Raw genomic sequence first — 19,952 nt, forward strand, 5'->3', positions numbered from 1 at the left:
TGGGTTGGCGGTGGGATGATGGTTGGACTCAGTGAGGTTTTCCACTCTGAATGTTTCTATGAATCAAAAGCTCCCAGTTTGTGGATCTGTATTCTCCCTTCTGCAGAGAGGTTTTGGGATGTGGAAATGAAAGAGTTTGTACCTCGGGCAGTTAATCTGGGACATCCCTTGCTAMAGGATCCCATTTGGGGCAAAAATAWGGCAGGGGTAGGAATTTTGTGTGCCTGGCAAGAGTTTCACAATGGTAAAGAGGAGTTTGAGCCCTGAGAAGGGCTGGCTGAGACCCTTCAGCCTGTTTCAGTCATGATCAYGATGGGATTCCTGTCTCCTGCTCAGGCTCCAGCTGGGTGTGGGTGGACCCCTGGACTCAGCTCTTGGATGGGGCCCCCATTGAAACTCCCCCCACAGGTTGGGTTTTCTTGTTTCATCTCTGCAAGGAGGTGTTTTTTGGGTTTTCAGGCCCTGGGATTGCTATAAACTCTATCAGCATGTCCTTGACCTTTTGTGCCACGGGATCAGAGGATGGCTACGTGAGGCTGTGGCCCCTGGACTTCTCAGCTGCTGTCTTAGAGGCGGGTGAGTAGAGCTGGCAGTGGTGCTCCTGAGCTCCACCTCTCCTGCTGCAGATCCTGAGCTCCACTGCCACAGCTCCCAAGCAATTCTCATGAGTTTAGGGCTTGTTTTATGTGGGCTGTCTCCAGGGCTGACTGGTTTGGAGGTCTTCAGTGGCAATTATTCACAATAATTCTTGTAACTCATACGAGAAAGGAGGGTGGGGAGGCCCAGGGAGAAGCTGTGCCTGTCCCTGGATCCCTGGMAGTGTCCAAGGCCAGGYTGGACTGGGCATAGAGCAACCTGGGAYAGTGGGAGTTGTCTCCTAGGAGAAAAGCAAGATTTCCTGGGACAGAACAGACTTTCCATCTTGATTTCTGTGCCCTTGTAGCCATAGCTCATCTGTCCATGAAAAATTAGAGAAGTCAAGCAGTTCTTGACTTTTTTGAAACAATCATCAGAGTCCATGGACTTCAGGAAGGGCAGAGATCAGTCACTAATCTGTTGGTAAACTCACACCTGCAGTGTTGAGTCTCCAGGTCATGGGCTGCTCATTCCTGTGGGCACTGCTTTCCTAAACAYAAATCCGTAGCTGCATTCCAGCTGCCCCTTTCCCAGAGGATTTTTGGGTTCCTGTGTCTTTCCCCAGAGCATGAGGCTTCAGTGACTTCGGTGTGCATCAGCCCTGACAGCCGCAAGGTCCTGTCCACGACAGCCACAGGCAACCTGGGCTACCTGGACATCCAGGCCCGGGACTACAACACCCTGATGCGCTCGCACAAGGGCTCKGTGCTGGGCTTCTCTCTGGAGGGCAGGTGGAGGCAGATAGCCACCGTGTCCCAGGATGGCACCATCCGCGTGTGGGACCTCGCCTCCATGCAGCAGGTGGGTGAGGCAGGAGCCAGCAGCTCTCTCACATTCTTTWATGTCTCTCTGGGCCGAATAATGCCTATGATTTTTGCCTTTCCTTTTTATGTATGCTTTTATATATTTTTATATCCTTCTAGACATTTTCTGTACCCTTTATGTATTCCTTGTACCCTTAGCCTACATGCTTGTAATTCTTGTAGCCTGATATTCCAGCTTAGTTTAAAGTTCTGTTAGGCAGAAAGACCAAACATCCTTAATGAGGGCTCAGCATGCCCTGTGCTATCTCAAATTTGAAGCTCCAGCCTTGGTCAAAGCCTTTTCTCTAAAACATATTGTGTAAACTGGGCTCTGGTCTCATCCCAGGGGGAGATTCTTTAAAATAAACAGTCATTACTTCATTTGTTAAGTCTCTTATTAGAAAATTCTAAATAAATATACTAATTTATAACATCTGTAAAAYTTGTATACATGCTACATGCAGTGTGCATTTCCTGTCAAATTGTGCACCTAGAATCCCATTAAATACCGAGGTAAAGCCCTTTTATCCCCTTAACTGTGTCTGTATCATAATTAAAACTGGCCAATCAAGGCCACACAATTATCCAAGCCCCACAGTTCAGGAGCCCTCCCTGAAGCATKAGGGGATACCATGGGCCAGAGACCCTTCTGAGGTGTTGTTAGACAAAACTATTTTCTTTTCCCCCACCTTTTGAATACTGCTGTTTAGCACAAACCACAAGACCCAAGGGCTTTATCTAAATGCCAAAGACCCAAGACTTCACTGGGTTTGGATCCCGGAGGTGTGGGGTGGGTCAGTGGTTGGGTCCAGCTGCAGCTCCCGTTCTTTCTGGTGTCTGTTCCCTGCAGCTCTACGACTTCTCAGCTGCAGGAGAAACTCCCTGCACCGTGGCCTTCCACCCCTGCTGGAAGATGCTGGCCTGTGGCTTCGACAGCGGCGTGGTGCGCACCTTCAGCCTGGCTGCCTCYGACCTGCTGCTGGAGCACAGGTCAGGGGAGTGGGAGCCACCCTGGSTGTCCCTGGCTGTCCTGGGGATGGGCACGGAGCTTGGCAAGCCCCAGCTCCCAGCTGGGGGGGTTTCAGGCAGATCCTGCTGTGCTCTGAGCCCAAGCCATGAAAGCCATGGGGGCTTTCTTTGGGATTTCCCAGTGGACAGCAGTAGGAAAGGGCTTGTCCTGCAGAGCAGCAGGGCAGGGAGCCCTTGTGAGCCTCAGTGATTTGGATTTGACCCTCAGGGATTTGGAGGATGCCCCAAAGGCAGAGGGAGCAGACTGGAGGGCTGTGCTTGTTGCTGGGTTTCCTGACAAATGGGAGCRTTGGTTCTGGGCTGCTGCAGGATGAGTGGGACCCTGCTCTGTTCCTGGGTAATTTATTCTGGGTTCTTCATGTTACACTCAATCTCACTGCTGTTCCCTCTGTGTTTGCCTTTCCCCTCCCCTTTTCTGCATTTTCTGTCCTCATTCAGGCAGCACCGCACAGCGATCACCGGCCTGACCTTCTCTCCCAATGGCAGTTTTATGTTCAGCTCCTGCTTGCAGGGAACTCTGGCTCTCTACAGCTTTGTGGCACRGAAAACCCAGGTCCTGAGAGTTCTGGGTAAGGCTCTGGGGTGACGCTGCGTTTCTTTGTTTTTATTAGCACAGACATCCTGACACCAGAGCCAAACCTCAGCCTGCTCAGAGAGATATTTCCCAATGAACATTCTGACCTTGGTTATTTCCCCCTGCACTGGGCACTGCTGAGGCCCCTCCAGTCTTGGGGTCAGTTCTGGGCACCTCATGACAAGAAGGACATTGAGGGACTGGAGCAGCTCCAGGGCAGGGAACGGAGCTGAGGAAGGGTCTGGAGCCCCAGGAGCAGCTGAGGGAGCTGGGAAAGGGGCTCAGCCTGGAGCAAAGGAGGCTCHGGGGGGACCTTGTGGCTCTGCACAACTCCCTGACAGGAGGGGACAGCCGGGGGGGTCGGGCTCTGCTCCAGGGAACAGGGACAGGAGGAGAGGGAACAGCCTCAAGTTGTGCCAGGGGAGGTTTAGGTTGGATATTGGGAAAATTCCTTAATGGAAAGGGTGGTCAGACACTGGCACAGCTGCCCAGGGCAGTGGTGGAGTCCCCATCCCTGGAGGGATTCAGAAGATAAGTTCATGTGGCAGTTGGGGACATGTTTTAGTGGACTTGATCTCGGAGGGCTTTTCCCACCTTAATGATTCTGTGATTTCTGTTTGTACCTCCTGTATGAGCAAACCCCAGTGACCTCCAGCATTTCCCTCCCTGTCCTGGTTCCAACACTCTCATCCTGCCAGTGTGAGGATTTCRTGAAGGTCCTACAATCACAGAGATTTATTCATGCCCAAGCCCTGACTCTTTCCATTCTGTGCATGTGCAATTTAATTTGTTTAAAGTGGATTGTTGCCCTGATCCTGCCTGCAGCAGAGCTGCTCCATGCTGGTGAATGGAGCTGGTGGAGAGCTGGAGGCAGGRCAGAGGTAAGGCAGTTTGGAAAAATTAGTGTCACATTTAATGGACACTTTGGAAATGAGTTGTGACAGCAAAAGCCTGGGCAGGAAAGGGAGCTCTGATTTTTGTATAGTGCAATGTTGCACMAAGAGAAGGAACCTGCCCTGGGAAGTGTGCAGGAGAAGGAACAGGGGCTTGCAAAGATCAGGGAATTTGTCCAAAGTCACCCAAATTTGGTGTCAGTGCTGCAGCTGGACCTTCACATGGTGACTCTGCTCTGAAACTGTGTTTGCTGCCTGGTCACGTTCCAGGGACAGAGCAGTGGAATTATGGTTGTGGAATAAATAYAGAGAATTGCTGTAATTTCTGTGATTTTTAGATCTCTGGGTCTCTCTGCCCTCTGCACTGACATCAGTCTGGTGGTGCTCAGCACTGACCCCATTCTGCTAAGGGTTCAGACACCACATCTCACAGAGYTTCTCCTCACAGCCTCTTGTAACGTTAAAAAAAATCAGCTCTAAAACCAATTTTATTCCTTTGACTTTGTTGTGCTCTCCTTGAAATCGCTGTGTGTTCACTCAGGCACCAAGCTGAGCATTTCAACCTTGTTTTTGAGGTGGTTCGTTGCATGCCCTGGGTGTGCAGGTAATATCTGTGACATCTCCACAACACAGGTAGCTTTATTCTCAAGCTCAGAGGCAGGAGAAGCTGCAGCTGCTGCTCAGCAGCACCATCAGGGTGTGCTTTGCTCCTCCTCACTCCCTGTGTGTCCCCCAGGCAACGTGGTGGCCCGGGATGCCGGGAGCAGCGTGGACACTCTGGTGGTCAGCGGGGACAGTCGCCTGCTGGCCTTCGTGGGGCCCTGCAAGTATGTGGTGACAGTGATGGAGGCCTGCTCGCTTGATGAGGTACCCACCCACCAGGCTCCCCTCGCTCCCAGGGATGGGGTGTCCCCTGCAAACTCCACAGGCAGCACCCAGGGAGGGGATCAGGGTGATCCAGCTCACAGTGTGCTGCCTGTCCTCCCTTCTGTGGGACAGAAATAACTCAAAGTTTCTCCTCCTCTGTCTTCATTCCCCTCTGGAGGGATAATTTGGAGAGATGATGGGGAGACTCTCAGTTCCCACCTCGCTGTGTGAGCTGCTCTCCTGGGCATTGTCTGAAYTTACAGCCCCTCATTAAGGGGGAAGGGAAGGATCTGGGGGGCTCCGTAGCCTCGTGTTGGGAGCACAGAGCAATCCTCAGGCTGCTGCATCATTTGTGCAGTGGCAGAGATCTGAATCTCCTTGTTCCACAGCTGCTGAGGGTGGACATCAGCCTCCTGGATGTGCACAGCACCATCTTGGACTCTGCTGTGAAGGTCTACTTTGGTCCTGTGCCTCAAGGCGAGCTCCTGGTGTCCACCTCTTCCAATAAAATCCTTGTGCTCGATGCAAAAACCGGGCGGCTGCTGCGAGAGGTAGGACTCTGAAATTCATCCACTGAGGTCTCCTGTAGGGGCTGGGCACTGCATGTCTCTGTGGGAGGTTAAATGAGAGAAAAACTCCTCCTGGAGCTCCCAGGCTTCAAAGGAACGCAAGTGGGAAGCCCGCAGCTATCCCAGTGTGGTCGTGCTCAGGGGCTGAGCCTGAGCTTGTTCTTGTTTTCCACGCTGTCACACTGCTGTTCTCTTGCTGAAGTGTAAACACAGACATGAACCRGCTCAGCTAAGGCTGCTGGTGCCATTTGTTGTCCTCAGGTGTCCCCTGTGCACAAGCTGACCTGCTCCTCCTTGGCTCTGAGCAAGGATGGCCAGTACCTGCTCACTGCTGGCGACAAGGTCATCAAAGTGTGGGACTATCGGATGCGCTTCAACATCAACTTCCAGGTGCTGCCCACACAGGGAGGGCASGGGGTGCTGTGGCATTTCTGAATCCCTGGAGAAGAGGGCAACAAATGGGCTCTGTATGACTTGGCCCAGTGTGCCCAGTCCAGTTTGCCCAGCAGGGAAATGCAGCCCTGTTCCCATGTTGTAACAATGCGTGGCACTGGGCACAGATTGGGTGCCAGAGCACCCCAGTGGCACCCTCAGTGAAGGACAGAGGAAGGTGACAGCTCTGTGTTAGGGAYAGGGCCACACTGAGATGAAAATGGTTCAGCCAGGGCTTTAAAGGCAGGATAAGACTTTGGACTCTTCAGCCTTTGTTTCCTTCCCTGATGAGTATGTTGGAGGTTATCCCTGGGTTGATCAACTCATAGGTGTGAGTACTGTGAGTGAAAGATCCTGTTCTGGACCTTCTGCTGAGGCTGTAAATCCTGGCAGGGCAGGACAGGGAGAGGAGAAACCTTATCCTGACAGGGCAGGGAGAGGAGAAACCCCATCCTGATGGGACAGAGAGAGGAGAAACCCCATCCTGACAGGGCAGAGAGAGGAGAAACCCCATCCTGACGGGACAGAGAGAGGAGAAACCCCATCCTGATGGGACAGGGAGAGGAGAAACCTTATCCTGACGGGACAGGGAGAGGAGAAACCCCATCCTGACGGGACAGAGAGAGGAGAAACCCCATCCTGACGGGACAGAGAGAGGAGAAACCCCATCCTGACGGGACAGAGAGAGGAGAAACCCCATCCTGATGGGACAGAGAGAGGAGAAACCTTATCCTGATGGGACAGGGAGAGGAGAAACCCCATCCTGACGGGACAGGTGGTGATGGGGGTTCCAGCTGTGCTCTCTCCCAGGTGTTCATCGGGCACTCGGAGCCTGTGCGTCAGGTCGCCTTCACCCCAGACCAGCAGCACGTCATCAGCGTTGGGGATGCCATCTTCCTCTGGGATTTCCTAGCTCCACCTACAGTCGTCAGGTCATCCCCAACCAGGTACCAGTGTTGGACAGTGCGTGTCCCGTGTCCCCTTTGCCTGCCCCATCCCTGTGTGACTCCAGTCATCTCACCTTCCCAGGGTTCATTCCCCCGCGTCCACTGTGCCACTGCAATCAGGTGAGTTTGCCTCTGCCCAYGACTTGTGCTGGCAGCTCTTCCACTGGGTGGGGGTTGTGGGGCATGGTTCCTTTCCTGAGGGAGTCATGTTGTGGGGGCAAACCAGCTAATCAGCCCTGAAGGACAATCTCAAATTAATTGGCGCCTCTCAGTCTGCCTAGGTGGGGATGTTCTGAGCAGAGCCACTCTGGGCTTTCTGGTAGGTTTTCAGCTTTTGCCTTCTGTCTTTCCCTGCCTCCATCTCCTCTGTCTTCTTTCTCCCTCATTGTGTYACTCTCTCTGTCCCTCTCTTTCTTYAAAGACAGAAAAGTGGCTTCTATGGAAGCTGGAAAACTGAGCWTGGAGGTATGACCAGGAGGATGAGAGGAGCTGAGGCCTGAAGGAAGTGWCACAAAGCCTTTTCCTTTTGCAGACAGCAGCTTTGAGAAGACAAAGGATGTCTCTGAGACCCCCCGGCAGACGGTGCCTCTTCCCCTGCTGTCCTCCCCACCGTGTTTGGATATCAGCTCTGTCCACAAAGCAGCATTTCAAAGTAAGAGGAACTGCTTGCAGGAAAGGGGAAAATGAACCTTGTTGTAGGGAAAACTTGCCTAGCTTAGCAGCATCCTTGGAGYCATCCCGACCTGTGATCCTTTCTGGCAGACTGACAGAGCAGTTCCTKCCCCTGAGCTGGGCAAAGCCCAGAGGTGCTGGGGCTCAGCACACTTTTATCCTCTGCTTTCTGTACACTGAGCTGCTGCACAGCTTTTCTGTGCTCAACACCTTGTTGGTCATTCCCAATAGGATTTTTCTGCTTTGCCCTCTGCCCTAACAGGGTAATGACATTGCCAGAAGTCAGGGGGTCAGGCACACATGAAGTGGTCCTGAGGGATGTGGATGGCTCCATCTTCCCACTGATTTTTCTTTCCAGGTATTCTCTCTGAATCGGACAAGGAGGAGGAGGAGGAAGGTCTGCCAGGCAGCAGCAGGGAGACAGGAGATGGGCACAAAGAGGTCTCAATCCTTGTGGTGGAATCAGACAGGGATGAGGAGCCTGTTGTGAGGCAGGAGAACCCGAGGTCTCCTGGAAAACCAACAGATGGTAAATCAGGGGTGTCGCCAGCTTGTACAGAGCTTCAGGCCTGCATGGCAGCTTGGTCTATCCTCAAAACTAAAGAAAGATCATTATTATTATTGTTATTACTATTAATAATATTAATAKTAATATTAACAAAATATTAATAATATATTAATAATAATAATAAAAATAAGAAGAAGTCCCAGACACATGCTCTGAGCTGTGAGGTGAAAGGCAGCAACATGCTCCTCAGGAGTTTTCCCTTGGACATGACCTCCCAMGGGAAGTCAGTACTGAGGGAAGCTCACATTGATCCCCAAAACYGCTCCTTTTTCTGGTTCTTTCCCTGCTGCTGCCTCTGGGCACACCAGCAGCCTCTCTTCAGCCTGGAGCCAGTATCAGCTGTGAGTGGCACGTCCCATTAAATCCAGCTGCAATTAAAGCTCCCAATGCCTCTATTAATAGCTGCACAGCCTCGGAGCTGCAGTGGTGCGTGGCGACCTGCCAGGAGCAGGCAGCTGCCAGCGCTCAGCCCCGGCAGGACTTGTTGGAAAGCTGCAGGGTAAAACTGCCTCCCATGCTCCTTCCTGSTACAGATCTGGAACTGGGGGCTTGTGGTTCCACAGGGGTACCCAGAGAATGAGCAGTGGTTGGGAAAGGACCTGATCCAGGGAACCACTGGAGCTGTGTCWGCAGGRTTTAGGYTGGAGATCAGGGAAAGGTTCTTCTGTCCCCAGAGGGTGCTGGCACTGCCCAGGCTCCCCAGGGAATGGTCCCGGCCCCGAGGCTGCCACAGCTCCAGGAGCGTTTGGRCAGCRCTGCCAGGGATGCACAGGGTGGGATTRTTGRGGKGTCTGTGCAGGGACAGGGGCTGGATCCRTGATCCCTGTGGGTCYMTTCCCACTTGGGGTATTYCAKGTGTGACACCRCAGTCTGATTTTTGCCTCTTGTGTGCTCGCACATGCACAGCACTTGAAAGGTCCACAAGCCACAGCCTGGGTGCTGCTCCCAAACCATTCCCTGGAGCAGCATCCCATGGGTGCTGTTTTCTTCTTTGTGTGGCAGAATCCTGGAAGGGGACCAAACCTCCCCGGGTGCAGTGTTCCATCCGCCCGGATTCCTACCGGCACTTCACTCCTCGCTTCAAGGCATCAGCTCTCCCCCAGGTGAGGGTTGGGCTGGTTACCTGGGCAGGTGCAGAGCAGGCATTTCGGAGCTGGGGTAGGTGGATTTTCCAAATTGTTTCCAATTGGTTCTCTGCTTGAAAGCAATTTGGGAAATATTCCCTGGACTGATGCTCAGTGAGAAATCCCAACATTAATTCCCTATTCTCCTCTACGTGCAGCTCTTCCCAGACTAGTAAAAAGTGAGTTGTGCTCAGCTCATTTGTGTTGCCCAAATCTGCATACATTTTTATTCCAAAGGAGTGGAAATGGCATGTGCTATTGAGAGTGGAAGACGAGTGAGCAATGGAGTGATTCATTGTGCTCCCTTATTTGCGAGCAGCTGCGTTGGCAGAGCAGGCTGGGGAAGGCAAATCCGTGGAGCGTACTGAGGAGAGGCACGGCACAGCTCCTGCTCTGTTAACAAACACAGCAGGAATGAAACAGAAACTTAACTCAGCCTTTCCCTGAGCTCTGCTGCTGGTGCTGGGAGAGCAGCTACATCCAGCTTGCACCCCCAGTTCTGTCCCCACACCTGGCAGCATTTATCCCCCAGCTCTCTTCCTATTGAAATATCTACATCCCCAAGTCAGCCAAACCCATGGAACTCGTTCCCAGTGGGATTAGCAGCTGCTCCTCGRCTGGGCACTCGCTGCCAGGCTGTTTTGTACCCCATCTGAAAGCATCTGTGCTGGGGCAGTGCCTCTTTTGTTATGGAATATTACCTGTCTCTTCCATTATGGAACTGTGGGAGTACTGGCATGGATCTGTGTGGGATGTGTGTTTGAGGAYACTCTCACTTTTTCCTCTGTGGGTGTTGATGCACCTGACCAGACCATTCTTCCAGAGTTTATTTTAAGCCTGTGTCTGTTTTTCTCGCAGAGTTTCTCATCTCCTCCAGTGGGCAGTGAGGTCCTGAAGCTGAAAGCGGTGATCGGTTACAATGGGAATGGCAGAGGGAATATGGTGTGGAACCCAGATACAGGTGCACTGGGAATGCTCTGGAGTGGTGGGATGTGGYTGCTCCTGGATCCCTGGCARTGTCCAAGGCCAGGCTGGACAGGGCTTGGAGCASYCTGGRWMRKKGRARGKKKYCCYKSCCMWKSARGGGKTGGAACRAGATGGGYTTTAAGGTCCCTTCCAACCCAACCCACMTGTGATTCTCTTCTGTGATTCCAGGGGTGTGCACTGAGTCAAGTTAGGATCTTCTGGCTATTGAGTCAGGATCTATGCTTGAACGCAGGGGTTCTCTGTATTGGTGAAATCCAGTAACTCTGCTGTTGGCCAGCTTTAATTGGTGGGGCAGGCTCAGGCTGCAGCTGTTGARTGGACAGAGCAAGAGGGAAGCTCACAAAGCCCACCTCGCTGCCTTTCTGCAGCTGGAATGATGCCCAGCAGCTCTGCTTTACTCAGGTTAGGGGAAGTGAGGCTTCACCCCACTCCCAACCTGCTGCTGCCGAGCTGCGTCAAAGAGTCAGCGTTTACGTRTTAATGAATCATAGAACTTTCCATGTGGGCTCTGGTGGGGGCTGGATGTGCAGCCTTTCCATGAAAACATCCCCTCTCCTCCCCCTCCTCTGCCAGGCTTCTTCGCCTACTCCTGTGGCTGCGTCATTGTGGTTGAGGACCTGCACTCTGGGTCCCAGAACCACTGGCTGGCCCACGCCGAGGAGATCTCCACGCTCGCCCTCAGCCACGATGCCCAGGTAGGAGAGGCTGCTGCTGCCCCAGGCCAGGGCTTGGCCCTGTCACTTTGGAAGGCCACAGCCTGCAATCCCATTTGTCTGTTCCTCCTTCTGCCTGGAGGCTATGGAAGTTATTTTGGAGGCAGCTATCTGTTGTGCTGGCTCAGTGTGGGCTGGAGCATGTCCAGAGAAGGGAATGGGGCTGGGGAAGGGGCTGGAGCACAGGTCAGTGAGGAGCAGCTGGGAAAGGGGCTCAGCCTGGAGCAAAGGAGGCTCTGGGGGGATCTTGTGGCTCTGCACAGCTCCCTGACAGGAGGGGCAGCTGGGGGGGTCAGGCTCTGCTCCCACGGAGCAGGGACAATCAAGTTGTGTCAGGAAAGGTTCAGGGTGGACATCAGGAAGAATTTCTTCTTGGAAAGGGTGGTCAGGCATTGGAATGGACTGCCCAGGGAAGTTTGGAGTCCCCATCCCTGGAGGTGCCCAAGGAAAGCCTGGAGGTGGCACTCAGTGCTCTGGGCTGGTGACAAGGTGGGTATAGGTCACAGGTCGGACTGGATGATTCTGGGATTCTGYCAAGGCTGCTCTGTTCCTCTGGGTGATGTTGCCATTCCCTCCTGCCATCAGCTGAATGGTTGTTTCTCACAGAATTCTGCATTTGCCAACCACATCGCTCTAATGAGGGACTGAAACTGTTGAGAGTAGGTAATGAGTGTTCTCTAATTACTAACACATTGCTCTCTTAGGTTCTTGCCTCTGCCTCAGGGAGGAAAGATGGGGACTCCCACTGTCAGATCTGCATCTGGAGCACCCAGGATGGGGCCTGCACAGCAGAGCTCTTCCACCACGAGACACAAGTGCAAGCCATGGCATTCTCCTGGGACGACAGATTCCTTGTCACCATAGGTGAGCACTCTGTGACAGCTGCTGTGGGTGCAGGGGTGCACCCCAGAGCACACAGCTCATGGCAGGAAGGCGCTGGGAGCACCAAATACCCACCAGATGTGCATCAGGCTCATGRGGAGGACACTATTCCATGGTATCCTTGGGACAGCAGGGAATACAGCAGTCAYGCTTTCTTCTCGTGACTCACTCCTTCTTAAACCCCCTGTAAATGGTTTGTGGTTACTATTTATAGAGTCCAAAGGGAAAAACCTTCTTCTGGCCTTGTTACTGCTGCCTAGATRGGCTTGGACAGAAGCAGGCAGGCTCCCAACTGTTAGCCTCCTTCCAGGCAGCCATGCCAGCACAGGATGGACGCTCAAGCTGTCTGTTTTCTTCAGGCAGGGGGCATTTAAAGGACAACATGCAATTAGGAAGCTCTTGTTTTGCATGAGAGGGCACCTGTGGAGCAGGCAATACAGTCGCTCTGGGCTGGTGAGGCTCCTTTGGAAAAAAGCAGGCTTTGCTGGAGAGAAGGGGAGCTTTGTGCTCTCCAGGGAGCAGTGTGTGGAAGAGGAGATCTCCTCCTCCAACTTCACTCTGGGCTGCAGGGGAGGGGAAGGCTCAAAGTCTCCRCTGAGCTTGTGGAGCCTGGGAAAGGCAGCAGGAGAGCATTGTCCTCCTGAGCTCTCTGGAAGCCTGGGAATTCTGCCATCACTGAGGCCAGGGCCTTCTGCTCCCACCCAGCTCCCACCTCAGCTGGGACCTCTGCAAAGGTGACATCTCTTTCTTTTTCAAGCCTGTGGTARCCCTGAGTGCCCAGTGTCACTGCAAAGCTTGTGTGGGGCGCTCCCCAAGGTGTGGAGTGGCTTCTCAGGATGGAGAAACAGAAGCAAAACTGCTCTGCCTGCTGCAATCCCAGCCCTGGCTGCTGCAAATGGCTCTGCTGCCAGGAAAGGTCTGCAACCTCCAGTGTGCAGTGCTGGGTCACTTCTGCCTGTCCTTAACTCAGACAAGGATCTGTTGTGTCATACAGCTTGTGCTGAGTACAGGAGGAGATGTGTCCTTGTCTGGAATGGTGGTTGGGACAGTTGGGTCAGGGAGTGACACGGTTGGTGTGTGTGTGCTGTGGGATGCTTGTGAGCATCCTGAGGCTGCACAATTCCTCCCCTGCCTTCCCCACTCTCCCTAGGGGACTACAGTGACCAGACCCTGGCTCTATGGAGCACCCATACCTATGAGCTCATGCTGTCCACCTGTGTCTCAGAGCCTCTCCACGACGTGGCTTTTAGCCCCGTCTCCCACCGAGACYTGGCTTGCGTGGGAAGGGAAGCTGTGATGTTCTGGCTGTTAGAACAGCAGGGAGCTGCTGTCAGACTCAAGGTAAACCTGCCTTTTACCTTTTAAAATTTATTTCCAGCATCTCTGACTTACTTTCCAAGTCCCTGGTGAGGGCTTTGTGAGAGCTGATGGCTTCTCTCAGTGAGGTGATGTTGGCTGTCCACGAGCAGCTTTTGGTTGTATTTGGGGCATTAACTGCAGGAACTGAGGGGAATAGGATGATTTCTTTTTCCTGATGCATCTAAACATCTTAATTCCCTTTGACACTCCTGGTTTTTGTGCTCTGGCAGGTTCATCGAGCCCCTGCCCCGGAYGTGCTGGGGCTGGTGGAGCTGACATCTCTCTGTTATGGTGCTGACACTCTGCTTTACAGTGGGACCAACTCAGGCCAGATCTGTGTGTGGGACACAGAGACCAACTCCTGYTTCATGACGTGGGAGGCTGACGAGGGCGAGATCGGTGGGTGCGGTGTCAGGGCTGTCATGGMGAGCTTGTTGGGAAAGGAGCCATGAGCTTGAAGATTTCCCATTTCAGCTGCGCTCAGAAAACCAGTTTGCTGTGTGGGATGCAAGATGTGTGGGGTGGCAGTGGATCTGTGACCTGGCTTTCCTCAGGGTCCTGGGCTTCCTGGGGGGTTCATTGAATCATAGAACCATTAAGGTTGGAAAAGGTCTCTAAGATATCAGATCCAACCGCTAACCCAGCACTGCCAGGTGTATCATTAAACCATGTCYCTGAGAACCATGTCCACGCGATTTTAGAACGTTTCCAGGGATGGCAACTCACCCAGCGCCCTGGGCAGACCTTTAGTCTATAAAAACAGCGTTGGGCTGTAGAACCCCGCTGTTTTCCTGCCCAAATGGCTGCCAGGAGCACCCTTGGGGTGATGTCAGGGGGCAGTGGACACTGAGAGGTGCCTCCATCCCCAGGTGTGCTGGTGTGCCGGCACAGCCGGCTGGTGAGCGGCAGCAACACCAAGCGCATCCGCCTGTGGTCCGTGGCCACCGTGCAGGAGCTGAGGCTCAGAGGGCCCGATGCCAGGTAGGAGCTCATGGCCCCCTCACCTGGCAGCCCCCAGGACCTGGCTGAAGGGTGGCTTTTCACAGACACCACATGCAAGCATGCTGCTCCTGCTGCTCTTCATCCTTAGCTTTTCCTCTCCATGCCGTGGCTRCTGACTCTTTCTGTCTGGATCTTTTGATTTTGCCACAGGTAGCTGAACCCTCCTAATAGCAGAAGTGGGTGTTTATCGTGCCTGAAGTTTGTGCCAGTGGTTTGTAGGAATTCCTTCAGGACAGCTATGGAAAAGACATTGCCTTTGTTTCCTCTCTTATGCTGTTGCATCCCCTGTTTTCTTTCTTTCCTGCAAAAAAAATGGTTGAGGTGCAAATCACAGAATCATGGAATGCTTTGGGTGGGAAGGAACCTTCCCATGACCATCCCATTCTAACCCTCTGTGCCATGGGCAGGGACACCTTCCACTGTCCCAGGCTGCTCCAAGCCCTGTCCAGCCTGGCCTTGGGCACTGCCAGGGATCCAGGGGCAGCCACAGCTTCTCTGGGCACCCTGTGCCAGGGCCTCCCCACCCTCCCAGGGAACAATTCCTTCCCAATATCCCATCCATCCCTGCCCTCTGGCACTGGGAAGCCATTCCCTGTGTCCTGTCCCTCCATTCCTTGTCCCCAGTCCCTCTCCAGTTCTCCTGAAGCCCCTTTAGGCACTGGAAGGGGCTCTGAAGTCTCCCCAGATGAAGAACCCCAGCTCTCCYAGTTACTGTTCCATGCACAAGAGCCCCTCATTGAACTGGGTTCACCAGAAAGTTGGGTYTGAAGCAACATCTGAGCCAGTCCTTGTCCCACCCTGCCCTCCTCCAGGTCTGGCTCAGTCCTGCTGGAACATGAGATCACCCTGGATGGGACAATTGTGAGCGCAGCCTTTGACGACTCCCTGGAAATGGGAATTGTGGGCACCACAGCYGGGACCCTGTGGTACATCAACTGGGTGGAGAGCACCAGCATCCGCCTCATCAGCGGCCACAAGAACAAGGTCGGAGGGGCTGGGCCCACTTTGATTTGTGCTGTTGCTTCAGGGTATCTTTCTGCTACAGGGAAAAGGGTTTAAATGACGGGAGAAAAGGCATTTTACATCTACCTATGGTACACAGTGCCTGCTCCTGTCTTTGGGGTTGGGTTTACTGTGCACAGTGCCTGCTCCTGTCTTTGGGGTTGGGTTTACTGTGCACAGAGCCTGCTCCTGTCTTTGGGGTTGGGTTTACTGTGCACAGAGCCTGCTCCTGCCTTTGGGGTTGGGTTTACTACTGCACACCGTGCCTGGTTCTGCCCTTGGGGTTGGGTTTACTGTGCACGGTGCCTGGTCCTACTTTTTTTACTGTTTTCCATGATGGGTAAGGCTGGAAAACCCCTTTAAGATCTTCAAGTCCAACAGCCAACCCAGCATCACCATCACGTTCACCGTTAAACCATGTCCTCAAGTGCCACATCCACACATTTTTTGAACGCTCCTGGGGATGGTGACTCCACCACTGCCCTGTGCCAGTGCTTTACAACCCTTYCTGTGAAGAAATTCTTCCTAATASCCAATCTAAACCCTCCCTGGTGCAACTTGAGGCCATTTCCYCTCATCCTGTAAGCCCAAAACCAAAGCACTGCACCTTCCTTTATATTCCATCTCATCTGGTGTCTCCCATGAGAGTCCTGGGGGATGAGGGCAGCAGAGGGGCTGAGTGGGCTGTGGCACCTGTAGAGCCCCTGTTCTCCCCTTTCCCTTGGAGCAGGTGACTGAGGTGTGCTTTAGTCCCGGTGAGACTCACTGTGCCACGTGYGGGGAGGATGGCAGTGTGAGGATCTGGGCTCTGGGCAGCACGGAGCTGGTGGTGCAGTTCCAAGTGCTCAACCAGGTAAGTGTTTGTGCCACATCAATCCCTTCCTGATGGCACATGGTCCCCTGTGTCACCGGCTCTCTGCCCTGGCTCCTTGCAGAGCTGCCAGTGCCTGGCCTGGAAGCCTCGTCCCATCGGGGTAACCCCTTGTCCCGCCGAGAGCCAGCACGTGGTGGCAGGGTACAGCGATGGCACCGTGCGTGTGTTCAGCGTTTCCAGGACAGAGATGGAGCTCAAAATGCACCCCCACGCTGCTGCTCTGACAGCAATCGCCTACTCCACTGATGGTGAGGCTGCCTGGGGTGGCAGCAGGGAAGGTGGTTTGGTGCTGCCTGCGTTATCCTGATCTCCAGCTGCTCTGTGTCCTGGCCCCCTGCCCAAAACCCCAGAAGAGCCACAGAACTCGAGTCAGTGAGTTCTGGTGGCTCAGCCAGCTGAGCAYGTGGTGGGTGGGACACAGGAGGTGCCCTGGCTTTGGGATAGCCAAGGGGTTTGGGTGCAACAAACACCTCTGGTTTATGATCTACTGTGGCTCCTCTTCAGTGAGGAGGTTCGATGGCTGTGTGTGACACATCTCATCATACCCAGCCCTTGACCAGGATGTTCCCAGCCTTTCACAGTGTTTCAGAACACTGGTATCCCATMATCTTGGGCCTTTCTCCTCTGGCCTTTTCCTCCTCCTGTAAGAAGTGTCCTTTTTCTCCTCTGCCACCAGGGGAAATGATCTTATCAGGGAGCAAGGATGGCATAGTGGCTGTCAGCAGCCCTCGCACTGGAATGACCAACCATGTCCTGGCTGACCACAAAGGCTCCCCCATYACCGTTCTCCAGTGCACCAGGAAGCAGGTGAGACCTCAGGAGAGAGCCCAGTCCCCATATGCCACTGCACAGCTCTGGAARGCAGCATGGTCAGCAAGTTTGCTTTTCCTCTTTGGAAATCTTCCTCCGTCCCCTCCAGCAACTTCTGACCAGTTTTTCCAGGGGTATRTTCAGTGGAATAAAGCTCCATGTGTTCCAGGTGCAGTTTGAACAAGGCTGTGCCTGAAGGGAGTCCTTCAGTGGCAATTGTTGCCACCCTGCACACATGGTGTGAAGTGRGCCTGTGCCAAAGGCTCCTGGAGAGAACTCCCCTCAGGAGCAGCTGAGGCTGTGAGCTTACTGCCTCTGCCCCGCAAAAAGCTCCTCAGCAGCCTGTACCATTCCTGTGTGGATCTGGGAAGATTTGGCTGTGTAGCAGTGGGATGGTTTGAGCATCTCCTTTATTCTCCTCATGGAGAGTTTTTTCCTTTGCACAGCAGAGATGGGGATCATTTTCCCTAAGCTCTCAGGCTTTAAGATCATCCACWCTGCAAGGCTGTGTTCCCTGATAATTTGAGACTGACATCCTCCTTGGTTAGGTGAAGGACATTGTTAAAGGACACGTGGTATTGGAAACAACTCCCCTATGAGATATGTAGATCCACAGGGTGTCCCAGGGAAGAGAACTGGGTCATTCAGACCAGGGTTTGGGTTGGAAGGCACCTAAAAATCATCTATTTTCCTCCCCCTACCACGGGCAGGGACACATCCCACTATCCCAGGCTGCTCCAAGCCCCATCCAGCCTGGCTTTGGACACTGTCAAGGATGGGGCAGTCACAAACCGAGGTTAATCCTGGCATTGAATCCCTAAACACAAGCCCCATGTCCCCAGGAGCTCCTGTCCCARCCTTTTCTGTCCCTTCCTTCAAAGCCTCTGTGCCCCAGAGTGACRGGGTTGTGTTCCTGCTCCACAGTACCACGATTTCGGGGTGGAAGGAGGGGAGCTCTGGCTGGCCAGCAGCTCCGACCGCCGGGTCAGCGTCTGGGCCGCCGACTGGCTGCAGGACAAGTGTGAGCTCCTCGACTGGCTCAGCTTCCCAGCTCCTGCTGGCCCCGAGGTGAGCGTGGCACCTGCCAGGCCCTGCCTGCTCCTGGTATGAGCAGAGATGGAGGAGATAAACAGGGCTCTCAGGGAGGGTGTGCTTGCTGAGGAAAGGCATCTCTGTTAGCTCTGCTCAAAGAGTATCTTGTCAGTGCAACTTGTTGGGTGTGGAAAGGAGCTGGTTCAGTGCCAGACTGCCCCAGAGCACTGACTTCTAAGTGTGAGGAGCCCTAAACCGCACCTGCAAAGAGCTGACAGCCCTGTGCCAGCACAGCAGAGCCCAGGCAGCCGTGAGCRCCGTGTGCAGGAGGGAGAGCTAATTATGAGCGTGCTGCTAATCCTGACACTCTGAGGAGCGGGAATGCTCTGAGCCAGGAGCGCAGTGATGGCTTCCCAGAGCCAAGTACTCAGCCCTGCGTGTCCCTGCTGCTTGGCAGAAGCYTCTGGCTCCAACCCAGCAGTGAGGTTTGGGCAGCAGGACACCTGCTAGAGGAGCAGGAGGATCTGTGCTGGAGAGGATGGAGATGGTCCCTGGTACAGGTGACACTGGCAGGCAGAAGGCAGCTGGGTGTTTTTGGGGGGCAAGAGGCAGAGCCTCGGCCTGGGCCCATGCTGCAGTTGGGTTCTGCCAGTATTTCTTTTTATTTCCAAAAAGATGGATTTCTTCTGGAAGAAAACTCACTACAGCTCTCTCCACAGTGAGAAGGTTTGATCGTACAYCCACGACCCAAGATCTGCCTTCTGGGCCCTGTTTTCTTGGGCTGATCCCTAATCCAATCCCACCTGCTGCAATAATATTTCAGTGAGAATTCAGTCTGTTGGACCCTAATATGACCTGCTCCTACAATACTAAACAATTTGCTTCAGATTTCTAAGGCAGGGTGTGGTTGTTCCTTCCTTTCCATGAGCACATCTGAGATGCACAAACTGCACAAACACTCCCAGCCCTGGTATCCCTCTGTCCACCTTTTATCTCCCATTGATTGATATAAGAGAATCCAGCCTCAGTTTTATTGCCTTTGGTTTCCCTCACCAGGGTCTCGACAGTCTCCCACCCAGCCTGGCTGCATTCTGCCCTTGGGAACACGGTGTCCTGGTCTACGTGGGCTTTGGTATGCAGARGGAAGCTTTGTTCTACAGCCTGAGAAGGAAACAGGTACCTGCCGGGGTCAGTGGGCACAGTGGGGGCTGGCAGAGCTGCCCTGTGTGTGACCCTCGGTCACAGGGGTGGGCTGGGCTCAGGCCACTGCTCAGGGAATAGATTTTCTTCCTGCAGMCTCCCGAGTGTGGCCCAGGTGAGCAGCAGAGCCCTGCCCCTGCCTTAGGCTGTGTCTGTGCAGGCAGTCACTCCCTGATCCCGTTGGAGGGGAAGGCAGCTGTTTCCAGGAGCATTATCTCTCTCCCCATTGTCTCCTGGATGCCTGGGGCAGCTTTCCTAGCTGGGCACCTCAGCTTCCCCATTGTCCTCCTTGGGGCTGTGGCTGCATGGCTCTGGGCGTTGCCCTCCTGCTTTGAGCTGTTGTGTTTCTCTTGCTGGGCTGCAGGTGCTCAGGAAGATCTCCCTGCCAGCCTTTGCCACRTCCCTCAGCCTGTCCCCAGCTGTGCCTTTCATGGCCATCGGCTTCGGTGGTGAGTGCTGGGGGTGTCTGGGCCCCTCCTCCTTCTGCCAGAAGGGAAACAAGTGTCCTTACTCCTTGAAAAAAGATGAGTCCTCCAACCCTGGGAGCTCCAGTCCAGGGTGAGGAGAAACCTCCAGGAGACCTCCTGGGTCCGAAATGAGATGGATGAGCTCCATCCTGCTTGTCCAGGGGCAGGGTTTGTCACTGGAACGATTTCCCAGGGTTATGGGCTGTCTCCATCTCTGTGGCTGTGTGAGCTGCAGCCCCTGAGGCAGCCTGGGGACAGGGAGRACCCTGCTCCTGGCAAGGGCACCTCACTCCCGGAGCACTTGGGATCTGCCTGTCCTGTGTCACTCAGCGCAGTGACTCAACCTGCAGCTCAGCAGCAGGCAGGGAAACTGGGGAGGGACTGGGAATGGTGCTTCTGGCAGGGAAAAAACAGGGAAGGGGTCTGGGGGTGGCTGGAAACAGTGCTTGTGGCTTGGAAAAGACATGGAGGGAGTCTGGGGGTGATGGGCAGTGGTGCTTCTGGCAGGGA

The 19,952-nt window shown here is 53.9% G+C and overlaps 1 protein-coding gene across 2 annotated transcripts in view; it reads left to right on the plus strand.

The window, feature by feature from the left end:
• Nucleotides 1-19,952, plus strand: part of LOC130584947 (mitochondrial Rho GTPase 2) — a 46,969-nt gene that overhangs the window by 11,989 nt on the left and 15,028 nt on the right. For both annotated transcript variants that reach the window (XM_057385235.1, XM_057385238.1), the window contains exons 16-40: nucleotides 460-576; nucleotides 1,202-1,437; nucleotides 2,290-2,429; nucleotides 2,907-3,037; nucleotides 4,672-4,802; nucleotides 5,192-5,353; nucleotides 5,633-5,761; nucleotides 6,614-6,750; nucleotides 6,833-6,870; nucleotides 7,283-7,402; nucleotides 7,781-7,951; nucleotides 8,993-9,093; nucleotides 9,973-10,075; nucleotides 10,675-10,796; nucleotides 11,519-11,678; nucleotides 12,847-13,037; nucleotides 13,286-13,454; nucleotides 13,925-14,036; nucleotides 14,870-15,041; nucleotides 15,790-15,912; nucleotides 15,995-16,181; nucleotides 16,610-16,740; nucleotides 17,668-17,811; nucleotides 18,832-18,951; nucleotides 19,340-19,424. In XM_057385235.1, coding sequence (XP_057241218.1) covers nucleotides 460-576; nucleotides 1,202-1,437; nucleotides 2,290-2,429; nucleotides 2,907-3,037; nucleotides 4,672-4,802; nucleotides 5,192-5,353; nucleotides 5,633-5,761; nucleotides 6,614-6,750; nucleotides 6,833-6,870; nucleotides 7,283-7,402; nucleotides 7,781-7,951; nucleotides 8,993-9,093; nucleotides 9,973-10,075; nucleotides 10,675-10,796; nucleotides 11,519-11,678; nucleotides 12,847-13,037; nucleotides 13,286-13,454; nucleotides 13,925-14,036; nucleotides 14,870-15,041; nucleotides 15,790-15,912; nucleotides 15,995-16,181; nucleotides 16,610-16,740; nucleotides 17,668-17,811; nucleotides 18,832-18,951; nucleotides 19,340-19,424 — 3,432 coding nt within the window. The remainder of the gene's footprint in view (nucleotides 1-459; nucleotides 577-1,201; nucleotides 1,438-2,289; nucleotides 2,430-2,906; nucleotides 3,038-4,671; nucleotides 4,803-5,191; nucleotides 5,354-5,632; nucleotides 5,762-6,613; nucleotides 6,751-6,832; nucleotides 6,871-7,282; nucleotides 7,403-7,780; nucleotides 7,952-8,992; nucleotides 9,094-9,972; nucleotides 10,076-10,674; nucleotides 10,797-11,518; nucleotides 11,679-12,846; nucleotides 13,038-13,285; nucleotides 13,455-13,924; nucleotides 14,037-14,869; nucleotides 15,042-15,789; nucleotides 15,913-15,994; nucleotides 16,182-16,609; nucleotides 16,741-17,667; nucleotides 17,812-18,831; nucleotides 18,952-19,339; nucleotides 19,425-19,952) is intronic.

The sequence above is a fragment of the Malurus melanocephalus genome, unplaced genomic scaffold (genome assembly GCF_030028575.1).
Source record: "Malurus melanocephalus ecotype Western Australia unplaced genomic scaffold, MMel_1.1 scaffold_801, whole genome shotgun sequence".
NCBI lineage: Eukaryota > Metazoa > Chordata > Aves > Passeriformes > Maluridae > Malurus > Malurus melanocephalus.